This window comes from Myxine glutinosa, chromosome 11 (assembly GCF_964187855.1).
Source record: "Myxine glutinosa chromosome 11, kmMyxGlut1.1, whole genome shotgun sequence".
Lineage (NCBI taxonomy): Eukaryota > Metazoa > Chordata > Myxini > Myxiniformes > Myxinidae > Myxine > Myxine glutinosa.
The window spans coordinates 117,005,224-117,026,242 of record NC_136271.1 but is presented as its reverse complement, the minus strand read 5'-3'; the positions used below and the strand labels follow the sequence as shown (position 1 = coordinate 117,026,242).

At 48.0% G+C, this 21,019-nt stretch overlaps 1 protein-coding gene across 1 annotated transcript in view; it reads left to right on the top strand.

Moving 5' to 3' along the window:
• The window catches only part of LOC137436940 (NF-kappa-B inhibitor epsilon), a 54,829-nt gene extending 34,597 nt beyond the window's left edge, over positions 1-20,232 (top strand). The window contains exons 5-6 of the mRNA XM_068131179.2: positions 5,664-5,912; positions 19,177-20,232. Coding sequence (XP_067987280.2) covers positions 5,664-5,912; positions 19,177-19,215 — 288 coding nt within the window. The 3' untranslated portion in view covers positions 19,216-20,232. The remainder of the gene's footprint in view (positions 1-5,663; positions 5,913-19,176) is intronic.
• Positions 20,233-21,019: the final 787 nt, after the last annotated feature.

Below are 21,019 nucleotides of genomic sequence, written 5' to 3'. Positions count from 1 at the left end.
ATTTCAGGAGCTCACTGTAACACCAGCGTGCTCCGGGCTGCGCGCCCCGTGTATATCCTCAGGCCACGCCTACCCCTCGGGCGTGGCCGCCGCCCACTTGGTGTGCGGAATGATGTCACCACGCCAGTGGGCTTTCGTGTCCGTCACACGCGCCCCCCCAGAATTCCCGCACACCTCGAGGGCCAGTTTGCGGGGCAGATGGATGACCCAGCCGAAGCGCCCCCTGTCGATCGGCGGCGTCCGGGGTGCAGGGATGCCAGGTGGGATGCCCCTGGGATGGGTGCAGGACCGGGGGGCGGCGGGGCTGGGCGGTGCCGGGGGTCCGCCCGCAGGGGGGCGGCCCCGACGCGGGGGTCGGGCCACTGGCGGTGGATGGTCCACGTCGAGATGGGCCGGCTTGAGGCGGTCTACAGAAACGCGGTCAGGAGTACCGCCGATGTCCAGGGTGAAGTGCTTCGCCCCGGTCTCCAGCACGCGGAAAGGCCCATCGTACGGGGGCCGCAGTGGTGTCCGGTGGGCATCGTGGCGGACGAAGACGTACTCCGCCGTGCGAAGCTCCGGGGCGACGTGCGTCGGTGGGTGCCCGTGGCATGCCGTTGGCACCGGGGCGAACCTCTGGGCGGTCTCTTGCAGAGCGGAGTGCTGCTGTGCCGCGGACCATGGTGCCGTGGAGTCGGGGAGGAACTCGCCCGGCACCCGCAGCGGTTGCCCGAAGACCAACTCCGCCGCGGATGCGCGCAGGTCCTCCTTGGGCGCCGTCGGGAGGCCCAGCAGGACCCAGGGGAGCCTGTCGACCCAGCCGCCGTCGCGGAGGGTGGCCCGGAGCGCGGCCTTCAATCAGCGGTGAAATCGCTCACACAGGCCGTTAGCCTGGGGGTGGTAGGCCGTGGTTCGGTGCAGCCGGACCCCGAGCCCCTGCGCGACCGCCCCCCAGAGCTCCGAGGTGAACTGGGGGCCGCGGTCGGACGAGATGTCTGAGGGGGCGCCGAACCGGGCGACCCAGGTGGCGATGAAAGCCTGCGCGACGTCCGCCACCGTCGTCGATGCCAAGGGCACGGCCTCCGGCCACCGGGTGGTGCGGTCCACCATGGTGAGGACGTGGGTGAAACCCCGTGAGGAGGGCAGAGGTCCCACCAGGTCCACGTGGACGTGGTCAAACCGGCGTTCCGGCACCGTGAACGGGGCCAACGGGGCCTGGGTGTGCCGGTGCACCTTGGCGTGCTGGCACGCGAGGCACGTCCTGGCCCAGCCGCGGACGGCCTTCCTGAGGCCATGCCAGACGAACTTGTCGGCGATCAACCTTTGGGAGGCCCTCGCGGCCGGGTGGGACAGGCCGTGGATGGCGTCAAACACCTGGCGCTGCCAGCCCGCGGGCACGATGGGGCGAGGCCGCCCGAGGGAGACATCACACAAGAGGGCCGCGCCCACGCCGTCGAACGGCACCTCGGTGACGTGGAGGCCCGTGACGGCGGTCCGCAAGGCCTGGACGTCGGGGTCAGCGGCCTGGTCCGCTGCCATCCAGGCATAGTCGATGCCGAGGTGGACTGCATGGGCGATGGCCCGGGAAAGGCAATCCGCCACCGGGTTGTCCTTCCCCGCGACGTGCCGGATGTCCGTCGTGTACTCGGACACGGCCGAGAGGTGACGCTGCTGCCGGGCCGACCACGGCTCGGTGACCTTGCCCATCGCGAAGATCAGCGGCTTGTAGTCGACGAAGGCCGTGAACGCACGGTCCTCGAGCAGATGGCGGAAGTGCCTGACCGCCAAGTGAAGCCCGAGCAACTCGCGGTCGAAGGTACTGTAACGGCGTTCGGGCAGGCGAAGCTGCCGGCTAAAGAACGCCAGCGGTTGCCAAGCTCCACGCACCCATTGCTCGTGCACCGCGCCCACCGCGTAGTCCGAGGCGTCGGTGGTGAGGGCGATCGGTGCATCGGGCGCCGGGTGCGCGAGCATGGTGGCGTTAGCCAAGGCGAGCTTCGCGCCCGTGAACGCCGTGTCCATCTGCTCGGTCCAGGTAACGTCGCCTTTGCCCGGCTTACCTCGGAGAGCTTCGTGCAGGGGGCGCAGGAGCTGGGCGATACGGGGCAGGAACCGATGGTAAAAGTTCACCATGCCCAGGAACTCCCGCAGCCCTCTGATCGTGCGGGGGCGCGGAAACCCCTTCACCGCCTCCACCTTGGCCGGCAGGGGGACGGCTCTGTGCCTGGTGACACGGTGCCCCAGAAAATCGATTACAGCGACGCCGAACCGGCACTTTGCGGGGTTCACAATCAGGCCATGCTGGCCCAGGCGTTCGAAGAGCGTGCGGAGGTGGCGTAGGTGCTCTTCGCGGGACGCGCTGGCGACGAGGATATCGTCCAGGTAGACGTAGACAAAATCCAAGTCGCGCAGGACGCCTGAGCCGCATTCTTCAGACCGAAGGGCATCCGCAGGAACTCGAAGAGTCCGAATGGCGTGATGACCGCCGTCTTCGGGACGTCCTCCGGCCTGACGGGGACCTGATGGTAGCCGCGTATGAGGTCCACCTTTGAGAAGAAGGACATGCCCGCCAAACGGGCGGAAAAGTCCTGAATGTGGGGGACGGGGTAGCGGTCGGGAGTGGTGGCATCATTGAGACGGCGATAGTCCCCGCACGGTCGCCATCCCCCGCCGGGCTTCGGCACGATGTGCAGCGGCGACGCCAAAGCACTCTCCGAGCGCCGAACGATGCCGAGTCGCTCCAGGGTAGCGAACGCCGCTTTTGCCACCGCCAGCTTCGTCGGCTCGAGGCGGCGTGCCCGGGCGTAGACCGGTGGCCCGACGGTGGGGATGTGATGGGCCACCCCGTGCTTGACGGCCCCCGCCGAGAAGGTGGGCCGCGTGAGGGCCGGGAAGCCGGCGAGGAGGCGGGTGAATGCGTCCGCTGCCGGAAGCGTACAGATCAACGTGGCCGGAACCGAACCGTTCGGCAAGCCGCTGGGCAAGCCGCTCGGCGAGCCGCTCGTTGAGCTGCTCGACGAGCTGGGCAGCGCACAAGCGAGCGAGCTGAACGTCTCGGCCTGGACAAGACGTCTGCGCTCTACGTCGACCAGGAGCCCATTAGCGCACAGGAAGTCCGCGCCAAGCAGTGCCATGGGCACGTCGGCGGTGACGAACGTCCATCGGAAAACCTGCCCTCCGAACCGCAGAGAAAGGCAGCGTTTTCCGTACGTACGGATGGGCGTCCCGTTCGCGGCAAGCAGCGCGGGGCCCCCGCCCGCGGCGTGCTTGTCTGACGTACCGGCGGGAACGACACTCACCTGCGCTCCCGTGTCGCACAGGTAACGGTGCCCGGATAAGGTGTCCGTTATGAACAGCAGGCTGCTCGAACGGCCGGCGCTCATCGCCACTATTGAGCGCCGGCCCGGGTGTTTCCCGACCTGTTGAAGGAGCATGGCGGATGACACTGCCGAGCCTCGTGGCCGAACTTGGCGTGGAACCAGCACCAGGTGGTGGAGCTGGAGGAGCGCGGCTGGCTCCGCCAGGCCGGTGGAGTTGGCGGGTTTCCCCGCGGTGGCGGTTTTCGCTGCGGCGGTGGGCGGGGCGTGGCGGCGGTCACGAGGTGCGTATCAGCATGCTGCGTATGCTGTGTAAGCTGATGCTGTGGATCAGCATCATCAGCAGCATCAGCCTCGAGGTCCGTGACGGCCGCAAAGTACCTGTCCGCCTCGGCTGCCAATGCTCGGGGTTCCGTTAGCACGGTCCCGGCCAATGCGAGGCGAACCTGCGCTGGAAGTTGGCGACGGAAAAGCGCCCGGAATAGAGAACCGGGGGCTTCGTCGCCCAACAGTGACAGCATATGGTCCATTCGGACCGACGGGCACGTGTCGCCGAGCTCGGGGAGATCCAGGAGGCGGTCGGCCCGTGCGTCGTCCGTGAGGCCGAACGTGGCTAGGAGTAGCCGCTTGAGTGCCTCGTACTTGTGGCCGTCCGGTGGGTGGCGAAGGACGGACACAACTCGAGCGGCCGTGCCGGGCCCGAGGGAGGCGACGACGTGGCAGTAGCGCGTGTCGTCGCCGGTGAGGCGCCGAAGCTGAAATTGGGCTTCGGCTTGGACGAACCAGACTTCGGCCTGGGCCTCCCAAAATTCGGGAAGTTTGATGAAGTTGGCCATGGCAATGGCATCGTGTGTGGAAGGATCGCTCCGGCAGATCCAACGTCGAGGGTCACCAGTAAAGCGCGGCGTTACGCGCGCTGCTTGCGAGCAAGGAGGAAGCGGACAAGCGGTAACTTATAAGCGTCTTTATTTCAGGAGCTCACTGTAACACTAGCGCGCTCTGGGCTGCGCGCCCCGTGTATATCCTCAGGCCACGCCTACCCCTCGGGCGTGGCCGCCGCCCACTTGGTGCGCGGAATTATGTCACCACGCCAGTGGGCTTTCGTGTCCGCCACAGTATCATACATGATTCCAACCCTTTTGGTTATTTAACTGATTTTCCTCTAATCCGGGTAGCGGCCATTTAGTATTTCGCCAATATGGGGACCCCGGGGAGGGGGGGGGGGGCGCCCGTCTTGGCGCCCGTCAAAAATCGAAAGAGTATGGCATGGGCAACATCTGGGCCAAATTTGGTGCTTTTGGAAGAATTTGAACCAAACGGCCCCAAAATATCCCTAAGGGCCCTGACTATGAATGTCTTGACCACATTTCTTGCACTGGAATATGAACATCTTGCACTGAAATTCTCAGGGATCTCAGGAAGTTGTGCCTGTGCACATCGTTTCAATTAATTCCATCACGTTAAAAAAAACATTCGCCCATCTTAGCATTTTCTTTCTTGGGGGAGAAGGAGGGAGTCGCAATTTTTTTTTTATGACAAAGACACCTAATTCGAGAAAACAGAAGCAGTACACGTTTTTGATTCATCTACGTAACCCGGGTTTTTTTCAAAAAAAATTCGGAGCGAATGAGACAGCGGTCTGTTGCCTATGCACCGCCCAAAAAAAGGGATGTGCCAGAAGAACATGTTGCATGCCTGGAACAAGATCACCCGGAGGGTGGGTACTCTACTAGTAATAATAATCGTATTCATATCGTGCCTTTTGCCAATGGATGCAAACCAATAGTAATTTTCTCCAAATAATCTTGTTTTGCACCGACGTTTCAGTTACCAAATGGCATATCTGACAGATACATATTGATTACTAGAATGGTGGTCAGTAGAGAGCATACCTCCGCCAAGCTGAACAGTTTATGTTTTGTATCCCACTGATAAGCCAGATCTGGATCCGGGCCTGAACCGAAATATTAATCAGCTTGTTCTTGTCACCTACACAACTCATCAACCAAGTTTTGTCATAATCTGTCCACAACTTTTGGGAATATCATGCTATATATCGTTTTTGCTCCAATCTCTATTATGAAGAATCACTTTGGAAACAACGAAAAATTCTCGTATCCGGATCTGGATCTTCATCAAAATCTAATCAATTTGCCCTCGTCTTATACGCAACATATCCACCAAGTTTCATCCAAATCCGTCCATGACCTTTCTGGACATCCTGCCTTCAGACAAATTGGCAGACAGACATGGATGAAAACATAACCTCCATCCACCTTTGGTAGCACAGGTAATTATATAAAAATCTGTTATCAGTCAACGCAATACATAAACCTAATCCTCCATCGATCCTTTTTTTAATGTCAGGAACCTTGCAGTGGCCGTGCCGCCCTGCACCTGGCAGTGGAAATGAGCAGCACCACCATGGTGGACTGTCTGCTGTCCCATGGCGCGTGCGTAAACAGCCGCATGTGGGACGGCTGCACACCGCTGCACCTCGCCGTGGGAAGGGGGCACGCACCATTGGTGAAGCTGCTTTACAAACACGGTGCCGACGACAGCTTGGAGAACCTCGAGCACGAGTGTCCCTCGGACCTACCCGCGTGTGGGAAAAAGGTGGGTGTTGTTGCAATGCCAACATGGCCTCCAACCCATCGCTTTGGCTGCACTGGCCTTGCTTGGCCAGGCCTCATGGGAATTTCCCCAACCTGTGTTGCCACATTAATTGGCGGGGCAAGTTTATTTCCGTCTGCTTTCCCAATTGTACTAGCTAACCCTGACGTTGTTAGTTCTACAATGTAATATGATGAATAATCAAGGGATTCGATTTTCCTTTTTCCTCTGTCAGTTTTCCTACTCACGGATATTTCTGTTTTTTGGTTTTTTTTTGTATACTGAATCGAGGCTCGTGAAAGAGCTGACATTTACTTCACAAACAAATCAACCAGACAAACAAAATATATAAAAAGAGGGAGCGGAAGACAAGAGAAGGGGAAGCACACAAACTCTTGAGAGCACACAACATTTAAGAGCAAGGAGATGTGTGGGAGGGAGAGGGCTTGGGGGGAGGAGGCGTGGGAAGGAGGGGGGGGGGGTGGGAGAAGTATAAAACACAAGGACACCAAGGACTTCCAGGACAGAAGTTGGTATTTCAAAAAAGGGGAATTGGGGTGAAATTAGCGGGGGTAGAAAAGATCAAGGTTTTGGATGGGGGAAGATAAGAGATGGTGGTGAACAGCTGTTTTAAAGACCTGGAGGGTGGAGTGGGATTGAAGAGAGTGAGGGAGTTTGTTCCAGAGGCGGGAGAAAAGAGGAATGAAGGAGTGAAGGTGAGCAGAGAGTCTTGATTTTGGCAGTTTAACCATAAGAGGGTTGCAGGCAGATCTTGTGCGACCTGTAGGAATATTTGCGGGACAGAGCCCAGAGAGAGCTGGGGGGGGGGGGGGGCAAGGCCAGAGAGGAGTCGGTAGAAGACGGAAAGACCACCAACCTGCCTGCGGTGAGTGAGTGAGAGGCCCTTGGAGTTAGCTTCATCGCGGGAGATTCCAATGATTCTGAACGCTTTGGTTTCAACAGCGTGAAGACGAGCTAGGTGTGAGGCAGGAGCACCAGCCCAGAGGGGAGAGCAGTATTCCATTGAGCTGCGGATGAAAGCCTTGTATGTGGTGAGGAGCTCAGGTGTGCCAAGGAAGGACTTCACACGACGGAGGATGCCCAGTCGGCGACTGGTTTTGGAGGCCAGATTTGAAATGTGGTTTTCCCAGGAAAGATCATGGCAGATAGTGAGACCCAAAAGCTTGAGTGACAGAACTTATGTTAGACATATCTTCTGTACCCACTGCTATGTAATCTGTTGTTGAAATTTTAAAGCTCAACACCTTCCTTTTTCAGTAGCCTTCTATCATAAGTTCTCCATGATGTCCCGAAATGTGGATTTTTATTCTCTCTCCGCCACCCAAGCTCCCACCCTCCAAGCTGAGCTGTCATTATGAGTCGAGTCAAAATTTCAAACTTTTCCCACATTATTCTGTCAAACAATCTTGGTAATGTCTCCAATTCTTCCTCAAACTCTAACCCTTGCACTGTTCACTCACACATGCCCCCTCATGAAATCCAGTCTTCTCACACTCAAAAAGAGTATCTACATAAAAGGATTAATAACTGTATGCCATTGCATATGCAGAAGGGCCGAAGTGGTTCAAAGTGTTGGTTTTGGGTACGTAATATGTAAACGGCCTTCGTGAAATTTGCACAAGCACACTCGTAAATGTGGATTCTTCTGATATTTCTTAAAATGTGATTATCTGCACAACAACTGCTGTCCTTGTATATTTTAGAGCTGACATCTTATTTGATGATCGCACTTATTTCAGCTAAAACTTCAGAATAGCTGTTGAAATCTTCATGAAATTTCCACTATGACGTCACATTGTTTGCGCTTTAGAACGATATTTCCATCTTTGCACCACTCTAGATGCAAAGACCATTTATGTTTTTTTGTGATTATTTTTAGTTGGGTAAGGTGTGTGTGTGTGTGTGTGTGTGTGTGTGTGTGTGTGTGTGTGTGTGTGTGTGTGTGTGTGTGTGTGTGTGTGTGTGTGTGTGTGTGTGCGTGTGTGTGTGGACTCTGCACAAGTGAGAACAGAGTTGCAATTTGTAACCCTGCTCATGCGGAGTCCTTTGATCATGGTAATCTCATATTTGGAAAGGTATTTTCCCCTTTTTTAAATAGGAAGTGTGGGTGTGGGCTGAAATTTTCTCATAAGGCTTTGAAATCTACATCCCTCACCATTCATGCATTTCCTTTGTCATCGGGTCATAAATTGTGGGAGTCGTGTCACAGATAAACACAGATAATCTATCAATACATGCTGTTGATTATGATGTCATTTTGACGAGAATACATTTTGGGGTATTTATTTATTTTGTTTCAATTATGTATTGAGATGTATTGAGAAAGGTATTGAGAAATGATTGAGAAATTAAATGACTGTGCAAAATGATTGTGAAAATTGAGAAATTGAGTTTTCTTTCTTTTATGCCTTTGCTGACTATATCTATATATATATATATATATATATATATTTTTTTTTTAAATATATATATATATATATTATATATATTTTTTTATTATTTATTTATATATAATATATATATATATATATATATATATATATATACATATATATATATATAATTATTTTATATATATATATATATATACAGTCACGTGAAAAAGTAAGTACACCCCATGTAAAGTTTTGACTTTTTCAACATATTTCAACATACAGCTATTTGATCTTCATTTCAACAATATTGAGAAATAAAGGTGATATCATATAACAAATATCATGAAACATTTACATTTTGAAGTCCATTGTATAATTTAAATAAACATAAATGCAAATTTCGCATGTGGAAAAAGTAAGTACACCCCTACATTTATCACTACTTCAAACACCTAAAATTAGAATCAAGTGCACCAGCTCAGGTGCAAATGATTAGAACATCGTTAGAGAGGATCTTGGAGGAACCTGTCTTATTTAAACCTCAGACATTTAGTTTGGTTTGCTCTTTGTTGTTGAAGTGTGCGGCATCACCATGCCTAGATCAAAAGAGCTCTCTGAGGCCTTCAGAAAGAAGATTATAGATGCCTACGAGTCTGGGAAGGGATTTAAAAAGATCTCCAAACAATTTGAAATCAATCATTCGACTGTCCAGAAGATCATCTACAAGTGGAGAAGATTCCAAACAACTGCCAACTTGTTCAGGCCTGGCCGCCCCAGGAAGTTCAGCCCGAGAACAGACTGCAAGATGCTGAAGGAAGTCTCTAAGAACCCCATAATGTCATCACGGGACCTACAGGTAGCTCTTGCCACTGTTGATGTCAAAGTGCACGAGGCTACCATTAGAAAGAGGCTGCACAAATTTGATCTACATGGGAGGTGTGCCAGGAGGAAACCTTTGCTGTCCAGAAAGAACATCAGGGCAAGACTAAAGTTTGCCAATGAACACCTAGGCAAAGATCAGCACTTCTGGAACAATGTGCTCTGGACAGATGAGTCAAAGGTAGAGCTATTTGGCCACAGTACCAGAAGGCATGTTTGGCGAAAACCAAAGACAGCATTTGACCACAAGAACCTGTTACCAACTGTAAAGCATGGTGGTGGAAATATTATGGTTTGGGGCAGCTTTGCTGCATCAGGGCCTGGGCAGCTCACCATCATAGAATCCACTATGAATTCTTCATTGTAACAGAGGATGCTTGAGGATAATGTGAGGCCATCTGTCGGAAAGTTGAAGCTCAACCAAAGGTTGACCTTGCAACATGACAATGACCCCAAACATACCAGTAAATCCACCAAGGAATGGCTGAAAAGAAAGAAATGGAGGGTTCTGGAATGGCCAAGTCAAAGCCCGGATTTAAATCCCATCGAGATGTTGTGGGGGGATTTGAAACGAGCTGTGCATGCAAGAAACCCCTCAAACATCGCACAGCTGAAAGAATTCTGCATGGAGGAGTGGGCAAAAATTTCTCCCAGTCGATGTCAGAGACTGGTAGACAGTTATAAGAAACGCCTACTTGAGGTTGTTTCTGCCAAAGGGGGCAATACCACCGATTAGAGCCAAGGGTGTACTTACTTTTTCCACATGCGAAATTTGCATTTATGTTTATTTAAATTATACAATGGACTACAAAATGTAAATGTTTCATGATATTTGTTATATTATATCACCTTTATCTATCAATATTGTTGAAATGAAGATCAAATAGTTGTATATTGAAATATGTTGAAAAAGTCAAAACTTTACATGGGGTGTACTTACTTTTTCACGTGACTGTATATATATATATATATTTTCATATATATATATATAGTGTCAAGGCTTGTGGAAGTGATAGAATTACAGCTTGGATCAGGACATAACAAAACGGAAGGAACAATAGTAAGAGAGATGCAGAGAGACACCAACAGCAGTGTTGAAGGACAAACATGGAGTTTTAATACCGACTTCTTTCCTGGAAGTCCTAGCTGTGTCCATGTGTTTTATACCTCTCCCACCCCCCCCCCACCCCCATTCCCATGCCTCCTCCCCCCAAGCCCTCTCCCTCCCACAGATCCCCCGATGTCCCTGCTCTCAAATGTTGTACTTGTGTGCTTCCCTCTCTCTCCCCATCTTGTCTCCCACTCTCTTTATCTTATGTTTTATATGTCAGTTTGTCTTTTTGTGATTAATGTTAGCTCTTACACGAGCCTCGATCTTGTGTACAAAAGAAAAAGAGGGACACTTATGGGAAGTGTACAAGAATGAAGGCAAGAGGAGGACCTCGGCTAGGGGGTGAACCATATGGAAACAGCAGCAACCTCTCAATCACAGAAGTGGAAGATAAAACTGGAAACACAGAAAGAGATAGACTTAGGGAGGGTTAATGGGGGTAGAAAGGATCATAGTTGTTGGTGTGAGATGACCAGAGATGGTTGTGAACAGCTGTTTTGAAGCCCTGGAGGGAAGAATAAGATTGAAGAGACTCGGGAAGTTGTTGGTGTTTTTGTTGTGTTGCCCCAGTCAGTTCTGGTTGAACAGACCAGCGGCACGGAGATAGCCGGTCGATCTCACAGGAGCGACCCAGAGATCCCTCACATCTAAGATGTTGTGCTTTTGCCTACAAGAGGCCAGGACCGCACAGTCTTCCACGAGATGTTTTATTGTGTGTGGAGCGGCCTGGCAGTCGTTGCAGGTGTCATCGGTGGTGTCGTCGAGTCTATGTTTGTCGTGTAAAAGTTGTGGCTGGTTTCCACAGCGAAGGCGTCAAAGGGGAACACGATCAGACCTGGGAGTAATTTCTGTGTCATTGATCATTGGGGGTTTTGTGCCCAAGATACTGTTTGGGCCCAGCTTGATTATTGCGTTTATGATGACGTGGATGTGGATATGTTTTTGTAGTTTCTGTTTGGTGGGGGAATGTTACGAAGGGGATTACTGTAGTGTCTTTGTGGTGTTGTTTTAATGTGTCTAGGGGCCTGTGGGTGGTTCTACATGTTGTGGCATGGTGGGTGATTAGAGTTGGCATTTGCCGTTGCAGGGAACTGTGTACCTGTCATGGTGGTCTTTGATTTTTATCATTTTTACTTCTGTTTGTAGGTGCTGTGATTTGTAGGTGTTTGTAGGTGCGGAGGCCTTTGTTTTGTATGGTCTGCGGGGTGTTGAGATGTGTTTGATTGGTTGGAGGCCCAAGATGAGCTGGTATAGTCGATGACGGATAATGACTAATGTATGTCAGTGATGTTGTTTCCTTGTGGTGTCCGAAGTCGGTGCCTGTGAGTGCCCCAAGTGTGTGCAGCCTGGGTGCTCATGCTTTTTTAAATGTTTGTGATGTGATCTGAGAATGACGTGGATGTGTTAAAAGTGACACCGAGTATTTTTGTTTGGTGTGTGTGTGGAATATGGATGTCGTTCAGTGTGATGTGTGGTGCAGCGTTAAGTTCCTTGGTGTAATTTGTTAGAAGATTGACTGTTCATTTTGAGGGGGCTACCTTTAGTCTGTTGATGGGCTAGGTTAGTAGGGTCTGTAGGGTGCTGAGGGGTTTGTAGGGTGTTGATCCAGGTTTGTAGGGTCTGTAGGGTGCTGATCCAGGTTTGTAGGATCTGTAGGGTGCTGAGGGGTTTGTCGGGTATTTATCCAGGTTAGTAGGGTCTGTAGGGTGCTGAGGGGTTTGTGGGGGTGTTGATCCAGGTTTGTAGGATCTGTAGGGTGCTGAGGGGTTTGTAGGGTATTTATCCAGGTTAGTAGGGTCTGTAGGGTGCTGAGGGGTTTGTGGGGGTGTTGATCCAGGTTTGTAGGATCTGTAGGGTGCTGAGGGGTTTGTGGGGTGTTGATCCAGGTTTGTAGGGTGCTGAGGGGTTTGTAGGGTATTTATCCAGGTTAGTAGGGTCTGTAGGGTGCTGAGGGGTTTGTGGGTGTTGATCCAGGTTTGTAGGATCTGTAGGGTGCTGAGCGGTTTGTAGGGTGTTTATCTAGGTTTTTCGGGTGCTGAGGAAGGGTTGAAGTTGTGCTGTGGCCGTGTTGATGTTGCTATGAGTAGAAGTGATGGTTTATATCGTCTGCATATGAGGCTAATTGTATGTTCTCATGTGGTTGTGGAATGTCATGCATGAACAGATTAACGAGTGTGGGGTGGAGGACTGAGCCTTGAGGGACTCCATTCGGAAAGTATCGTGTGCATGATAACTAGCCGTCAAAAATTACGAATGACGATGCGCATGATAGGTAGTTGCCCAGCCAGCATTTGGTGTTGTTGTGCATGTTTGTGTTGAGTATTTTGTTTGTGAGTAAAAGCTTTGGGAGTGTGTCAAATGCTTTGCTGATGTCCACGGTGGTAAGAATAGTGCGTTTTGATGGTTTTCTATTGTTGAAGCTGTCAAAGGTGTTTTGTGTGAGCTTTGTGAGGAGAGCGGTGGTGGAGCGGTTTGGTCTGAATCTGTGTTGGGTGTGTGGGAGAGAGATGTGAGTGTAAGTACAAGGTGTTCCGTAACTTTGGAGGGTGTGTAAAGTCATGTGATAGGTCTGCAGGAGGCTGCTTTGGTGGGATCTTTGTTTGGTTTAAGGAGGGTAATGATTTTGCCTAGATTCCAAATTTGGGGAATTCTGGAGTGTTGACAGGAGAAACTGCTTATATTTGTGAGGGATGATATGCCGTGTGGTTCAAGGTGTTTTACATGAAAGTTGGAGATGTCATCAGGACCGGTAGCCTGTGAGTTGTTGAAGTTTTTGATGATTTTTGTTGTTTGCTCGGGAGTGAATGGTGTGATGGTCGTGTCGAGTTGGTAGCTGAGTTTGCGTCTTGTAATACATCTTTCCTTTTTTCTGGGTCCTGTGTGACTTGTGTTTATGTAACTACCAACGGTACCCGCCCAATGGGCGGGGCTTCAATTGGGAGGCCCAAATGAAAAGGCAAAATATCAAAAATTGAAGGCTTTTTTATTTTAAACGATTTATATAAACATCCGTTGAATCATATCACACGCAAATCATCAAAATCTAAACAGTATTTGTAGAATTTCAACAAAAGCCACATCACTGTTCATACCGGTAAATATTATTCCATCGTGTTTGGGAAAATTGGAAAAATTGGAAAAAATTTGGAAAAACAATATAGCCTATTTTACTCCAGGGGGTCCCAGGATTACCCACCCAAAATATCGTTGCGATCGGTTCAGCCGTTTTTGCGGTACCTGGGAACAAACAGACATTTGGTGAATTATAGTAAGACTAGCGGGGTCACCCGTGGGAATCCCACGGGCATGGATGTGTGTGACATTTCGACATATTGAGTTATATGCTGCACATTCATTTTTACAAAATGGTTACTGGCAAGTCATCAGATCCAGAAATGGTGTGAATTTAGTTATTTCACATAATATGTGACCCCTCACTCCTCTCCACCTGACACTCTCCTGTCTCCACCTGACACTCTCCTGTCTCCACCTGACACTCTCCTCTCTCCACCTAGCACTCCTCTCCTCTCCAAACCCTCACATCCCTCTCCTTTCCAATCCCTCACCTCTCCAATCCCTCACACTCCTCTCCTCTCCAATCCTTCACACGCCTCTCCAATCGCGCCTCACACTCCTCTCCAATCGCGCCTCACACTCCTCTCCAATCGCGCCTCACACTCCTCTCCAATCGTGCCTCACACTCCTCTCCAATCGTGCCTCACACTCCCCTCCAATCACTCCTCTCCAATCGTGCCTCACACTCCTCTCCAATCACGCCTCACACTCCTCTCCAATCGTGCCTCACACTCCTCTCCAATCGCGCCTCACACTCCTCTCCAATCGCGCCTCACTCGCCTCTCCAATCGGCTTTCCCCGTCTCGTTTCTCTCCTTTTTCTCCCGTCTCGTTCTTTTTCTTGCTCCAAATCGGCCCGTCGGAATCGGAAATCGGCCCGTCTCGCCCGTCGGCCCGTCGGAATCGGAAATCGGCCCGTCTTGCTTTTGTGCTTGTGCGTAAATAAATTGTGTTCATGACACCATTTCTGGTGTTGGGCTAGCGGCTAGGGTGCCGGCTTAGGATCCTGGGTTCGAATCTCGGTCGATCGCCGAATTAATGCCAGGGGGGTTGACTCAGCCTGTCATCCTTCCGAGGTCGGCTAATTGAGTACCAGTTCACTGGTAATTCCCTGTTTGTCGTTGAAGGCGGCAAAAAGGGTTGGCGTCAGGAAGGGCATCCGGCCGTAAAACATTGCTTCAAAAAGGGGACAAAAAAACAACAACTACCACGGTCCCCGAAAAGGCCAACCCCCGCTTTGCGGGGAAAAATGGCCTCTAAACGGTGGTTTTTACACCATTTCTGGATCTGATGACTTGCCAGTAACCATTTTGTAAAAATGAATGTGCAGCATCTAACTCAATATGTCGAAATGTCACACACATCCATGCCCGTGGGATTCCCACGGGTGACCCCGCAAGTTTGCAATTTGCATTGACGTTCGTCGATGGACTCGTTCGCCCGTCTCATTCGTTTTCTTGCTGCATCCTGTTCAAGTCTGCGTTCTTCATCGAGCGTCTCATTCATTTTGGAAATAGAAGTTTCCACGCAGCGCATGAATTGTCACGATCCTCAAGAGGAATTTGTCTCGTAATCATCAAATGATAAATGGCAAGTAAATTATATTGTGGAAAATTAAAGATTTCAAATAAACCTATTTAAAGTGTATTCGCACATAACTAATTTTAAAAAACGAAGAAATATCTCTCGGTAATTTCCTGAAACATATTTTACTTCCGGCTAATAATGTTGAATTAAATAAAAACGAAGAAATATATGTCGGCATCATTGTTGACGTTTTTGTGACGACTGTCATCAAACGAAAAAGTAATATATCTTAACGGAAAAGCAAAAGCGAATTTTTAATATATATCGACACGTTGCCGTCGGTGTCATGTTGGGCGGTGTATGATACACCATGACGCGATTTTTAAAAATATATCTCTGCATTTTCCCGCGTGTGTGGAATGTTCTCAATTATTGCTGACACCGAGTCCAAAACCATCGATAAAAATGAAATCATATGGTGAGTTAGATTGGAGATAAAGGCGTGAGAGAGACTCAATGGCCTTGAAGTTGAAGTTACAGGCGTTTGAGAATTCATTTCGTTCTATAAACGGCAACTTTCATTGGATTTCCTTCCCGTTTTTTTTCAACCGAGTCGAAAACTATGTTAGCGACTGTGAAAAATGAAATGATATATCGAATTTTTAATATGTATCGACACGTTGCCGTCGGTGTCATGTTAGGCGGTGTATGATACACCATGACGCGATTTTAAAAAATATATCTGCATTTTCCCGCGTGTGTGGAATGTTCTCAATTATTGCTGACACCGACTCTAAAACCATCGATAAAAATGAAATCATATGGTGAGTTAGATTGGAGATAAAGGCGTGAGAGAGACTCAATGGCCTTGAAGTTACAGGCATTTGAGAATTCATTTCGTTCTATAAACGGCAACTTTCATCGGATTTTCTTCTCGTTTTTTTTCAACCGAGTCTAAAACTATGTTAGCGACTGTGAAAAATGAAATGATATATCGAATTTAAAATAGATATCGACACATTGCCGTCGGTGTCATGTTGGGCGGTGTATGATACACCATGACGCGATTTTAAAAAATATATCTCTGCATTTTCCCGCGTGTGTGGAATGTTTGTGGAAAATTAAAGATTTCAAATAAACCTATTTAAAGTGTATGCGCACATAACTAATAAAAAAAACGAAGAAATATCTCTCGGTAATTTCCTGAAACATATTTTACTTCCGGCTAATATGTTGAATGAAATAAAAACGAAGAAATATATGTCGGCATCATTGTTGACGTTTTTGTGACGACTATCATCAAACGAAATAGTAATATATCATAACGGAAAAGCAAAAGCGAATTTTTAATATATATCGACACATTGCCGGCGGTGTCATGTTGGGCGGTGTATGATACACCATGACGCGATTTTAAAAAATATATCTCTGCATTTTCCCGCGTGTGTGGATTGTTCTCAATTATTGCTGACACCGAGTCTAAAAGTAAAACCATCGATAAAAATGAAATCATATGGTGAGTTAGATTGGAGATAAAGGCGTGAGAGAGACTCAATGGCCTTGAAGTTACAGGCCTTTGAGAATTCATTTCGTTCTATAAACGGCAACTTTCATCGGATTTTCTTCCCGTTTTTTTTCAACCGAGTCTAAAACTATGTTAGCGACTGTGAAAAATGAAATGATTTATCGAATTTGATTTGAAATAAAACTGGGGGAGAGCAAGACACCACGGGCCTACAAAACAGGACTCAAAGCTATGCGAGTTAATAAAATGGTGGATATTTGTTTATAGCCACTCCCAGAATGGGTGGAGCTATGGGTGGAGCTACTCTGCAAACCGAGTAAGCCACACCCCGGACAGACACCCAACAGATAGACAGACAGACAGACAGACAGAATCATCTACGGCTATTATAATATAGATGGTCGATGAGGATGTTAGGTTGTTGTTTTTCTGATGGTATGTTGTTGTCGTAGTTGTGGCTGCATGTGAGGGTGTTATGCCGCTGTTGGAGTTATTGATGCTGTTTATGGTTTTGTCCAAGTGTTTTGGTATTGGTTGAGTGTTTGTAGAAAGGAATACCAGTATTTCACTAATATTTTGTTGTTGATTTCTGTGTTTAGTTTTTGAATCCTTTCTACGATGTCTGGTGTTTTGCGTGTTGGTGTGTTGTGTTTGAGATTGTCTCGTTGTTTGATGAGGTGTGCGATTTCTGGCCAGTAGTTGGGGTTTAATGTTTTGACATTGCCCTTTGGAATGTATTTGGTAGCTGCAGTTCTGATGATCATATTGAACTGTTTGATGTGGATGTCAATGTTAGTGATGTTGTTATTGTTGAGTTGTTGGAATTTTTGTTCAGTTTCATGTTCAAAGTTGTCCCAAAATGCTTTTTTGGAATTGGAGAATGTTTGGTTTATGTTTGCGTCGAGATCAGTAGTTGTGTTTATGGTAGTGACAATAGGTAGGTGATCTGAAGAGAGTTGTTGTACTGTTCTCCAGGTGGTTGTGGTGCAAAGTTATGGAGAACAGAATGTTACGTCTGGTGATGAGTTGTAACCAGCTTGGTGTGTTGTGTTTGTCTGGATTATTAAGTATAAATGATGAATTGAATTGTATGGCAATGGTTTGGCCTCTGGAGTTTACTTGGTGATTGGTGTACCAGGCCATGTCTTTGGAAGAAAGAAACTCTGGAAGTCGATTCCACAGGTGGGAAAAGGGGGGAACGAATGAGTGGAGGTGATTAGTGATTCTAGATTTTGGGGATTTCACCAGAAAGGGGTTGCAGGTGAACCGTGTGCACCCTGCAGGAACATGAGGGTGGTAGGGGTAACAAAGCACAGAAAGGGCAGAGGGTGCAAAGCCGGAAAGGACGGGGGATTAAACGGAAGACCAAATACTGTATTGGAGTCATAAGAAGGATCCCAAATAAGTAAAGAGCAAAGCTGGAGTCATCATGAGCAACCTGTATAGGATTCTGGTTTCAGCCGCTACTCCACAACCCTCAAACCCATCCAGGCGCAGCCAAGTGAGACTTACAGAAATATTTCTGCAATAATTCACTTCTCCGAAGACAGATAGATAAAAAAAGAGAGAAATGAAGAAAAAGCAAGAATTAGAATGAATAAAGAGAAATGTGAAAAAGTAGAAAAAAGTATGAAAGGAACAAAGAACAAAAATGTCGGAAAGGACCTGGATCGATAGATTTCAGCAGTTACTCCCCAGGCTCAAACGCAGCCACAGGTACAAGCTAACAGAGGTCCATCAGTGGGGAAGCACAGTCCACAGTATCAGGATATGGTACAAACATAATCAAATGGAAAAGCAACACTGCATTGGAGTCATCTGCAAGAACCTCAATAAGTAAAGAGCCCAAGAATAGGACTGTGACAAAACACTGCGTTGGGGCACTCCGGCCTTGACTGGGAGCAGAGATGCAAGGATCCCGTTGACAGCCTCACATTGGCTAAGAGAGTAGAGGATGGCAGAAAGCCATGAGTGGAGTAGGCCTTGGATTGTATAGATGGAGAGTTTGGGGAGCAAGGCGGAATGCGGACTGTATCAAATGCTCGAGATATGTGTCCAGAGAGGCGGCCCATATCTCATTGGTGACATTGAGGGACCCGATACATTCTTGGTACAGCACAAACAACACGTCCAGGATAGAGTGACCTGGACTGAATCTCAGCTGGTGGTTTGATATCAGGCCATTGGAGAAAGAGAAGGCTTTAATGTCAACTGCAAATGGATTACATGACATCGCTGATGATTGGAGTGTTATAGGTCGGTAGTTGGGGTGATTGCTTTGCGCACCATTTTGTGGAAGGCAGTGATGTCCGCTGACTTGCAGGTAGATGGAAGGTGACCTCGGGCAAATTGTAGGATGAAAAGAACAGAAAGTGGACATGAGAGCAGGTTTTTGTGGGTGCTTTGGTACATTGGAGCTGATTCCGTCTGGGCCCGCCACACGAGCCGTCCAATGGGCTCAGACCTGGAACCTGATTGTCATTATCAGTCATCTACGGTTTCACAGGAAGGTTTGCTCTCCGACTCTGCAGCTCACAATTGCTGAATGCTTCGATTGTGACAGAATTAGAGAACTTCAGATGACGAGACATAACCGGGACATCTCAGATGTACATGCTTTGGTCGGATGAGGAGTTCGCTGGAGCTGCAGTGATGGTGACATTACCTGCATTACTACAGAAAAAAAATGCAGTTGTTGTGTTTTGCAAGAGAATGCGTGTCAAAACTATTTTCTTCTTCTCTTTTTTTTTTGCAGCTGAAGAAGATTTTGTGTTTGGAAGATATTTCCCGATGACAAGACGCCTTTCCCACCTCGAAACGGCACAAGTGGATGAATATACAATCGTGAAATACATGGAGTCACTGAACGGTCAGGTGCTTCGTTTTATAGGCACCTGCCCTGATGGAGTGGACTGTGTAGATGAAACAGCATTTGTTTCGGATTCAATCGGTACCTGATATATTTGGTCTTGAACTTCGTGGCAGCACCGATGTTTTACCAGGCCCAAGCATCGTCTCTTTTCCAACAAATCATCGACTAGAACTCTCAAGTCATGCAGGTCTGTCTAGAGATTATCTACATTTTTTTTTTTGGGGACTGTGATGTCATATCAAATAGTGCGGCTTGTCTTTCAATTTGAAAGTGGCTGAAGATCATTAGAATTTCTGGTACTCTTTTCAAATTATAACATTTATGACAAAGCTATAACAACTTGTAGCAAAGTACAGTAGTTGCCGAAGAGCTGTGTTGAGAGGTGGAACAGGCCTCATATGTTCAAACTCTGTCCTCCAGTCATTCACACCCTGGACTCCCACAACATGCCATGACTGCATGGAGTGATCCAGGCATTGCACAACAGGCCCACCCCAATCTTAGCTTGCAGAATTGCCTGTGAACCAACTCCTACACCCTTCACCCTGTCGTGGTGACCGGTGAAAGTTTGAGGTGGGTGGCCATTTTGAGCAGTAAGAGCCGCTTACCCGCTACCGCCTATCTCCCTCTCCCTGTATGCCCCATACTTGGTGCATGTTTAAGACGGTGTCCTTCACGAAGAGTAGGATAGCCGTCGCCGGCACCATGAACAAATTACAAATTCCTGCCCTAACCAGCAGAGGGCGCTGGATCAGCCAATGATGCTACCCCACAGCCTTGCATCCTGCATACGAAAGAAGAAGATGCCCATTTATTGCTTTGTCCCATAACTAACCAGTCACTCCAATGATATAATGTAGATAGAAAATGTTTCTTTGAAGCAGGTGGATTTTTAACTTGATCTGTATGTACATAAATAAATAAATAAATAAATAAATATATATATATATATATATATATATATATATATATATATATATATATATATATATATATACAAAACTTTTTAACTTTGCAGTTCTGCCGTTCACTTTGTTTATATATTTTATATATATATATATATATAAATTACTGATGCCAAATAAAGTTTGTTTTATTGACATTGCTTTTGGACTTGATTTGTTACAGTTATATCGAGTTATGTCGACATTCGAACCCAAGCGAGACAGCTCGGAGGTCAGTGCACGTATCTCTAGGGCCTAGACGATCCTGCCAACCAAAATGAAGCGTTAAGGTCATGAATGAGGAAGATTAAATAATTTAAAAATGCAAATGTAGTTAATACATCGGTGTAATTGTTCTCTTTACCCAAAATAATGTAAGAACCTACTTCAAAAGAACATTATCGAATGGGCAGGTATATATTTTTCCACAAAGGTGTCATTTCAGAGAAATGCAGGAAGGTGAGACAGAAAAGGAAATTCTGCACTTTCAGTCTGAGCTGTATGTGCACCTTACACGAGAAAACAATGTTTAGGAGGAGACAACATCCCACATAGGAGGAGGAGACAACCTGACAGCCATGCTATCTGGAATATTCAGTGTGTGTGTGTGTGTGTGTGTGTGTGTGTGTGTCTATGTTGGTGTGTCTGAGAGTGTGTGTGTGTGTGTGTGTGTCTGTGTGTGTCTATGTTGGTGCGTGTGTGTGTGTGTGTGTGTTAGGGTTAGCTCCACCCATCTACTTTTATTAATTATACTCTTGTAGATGTTATTGTACAATAATTCC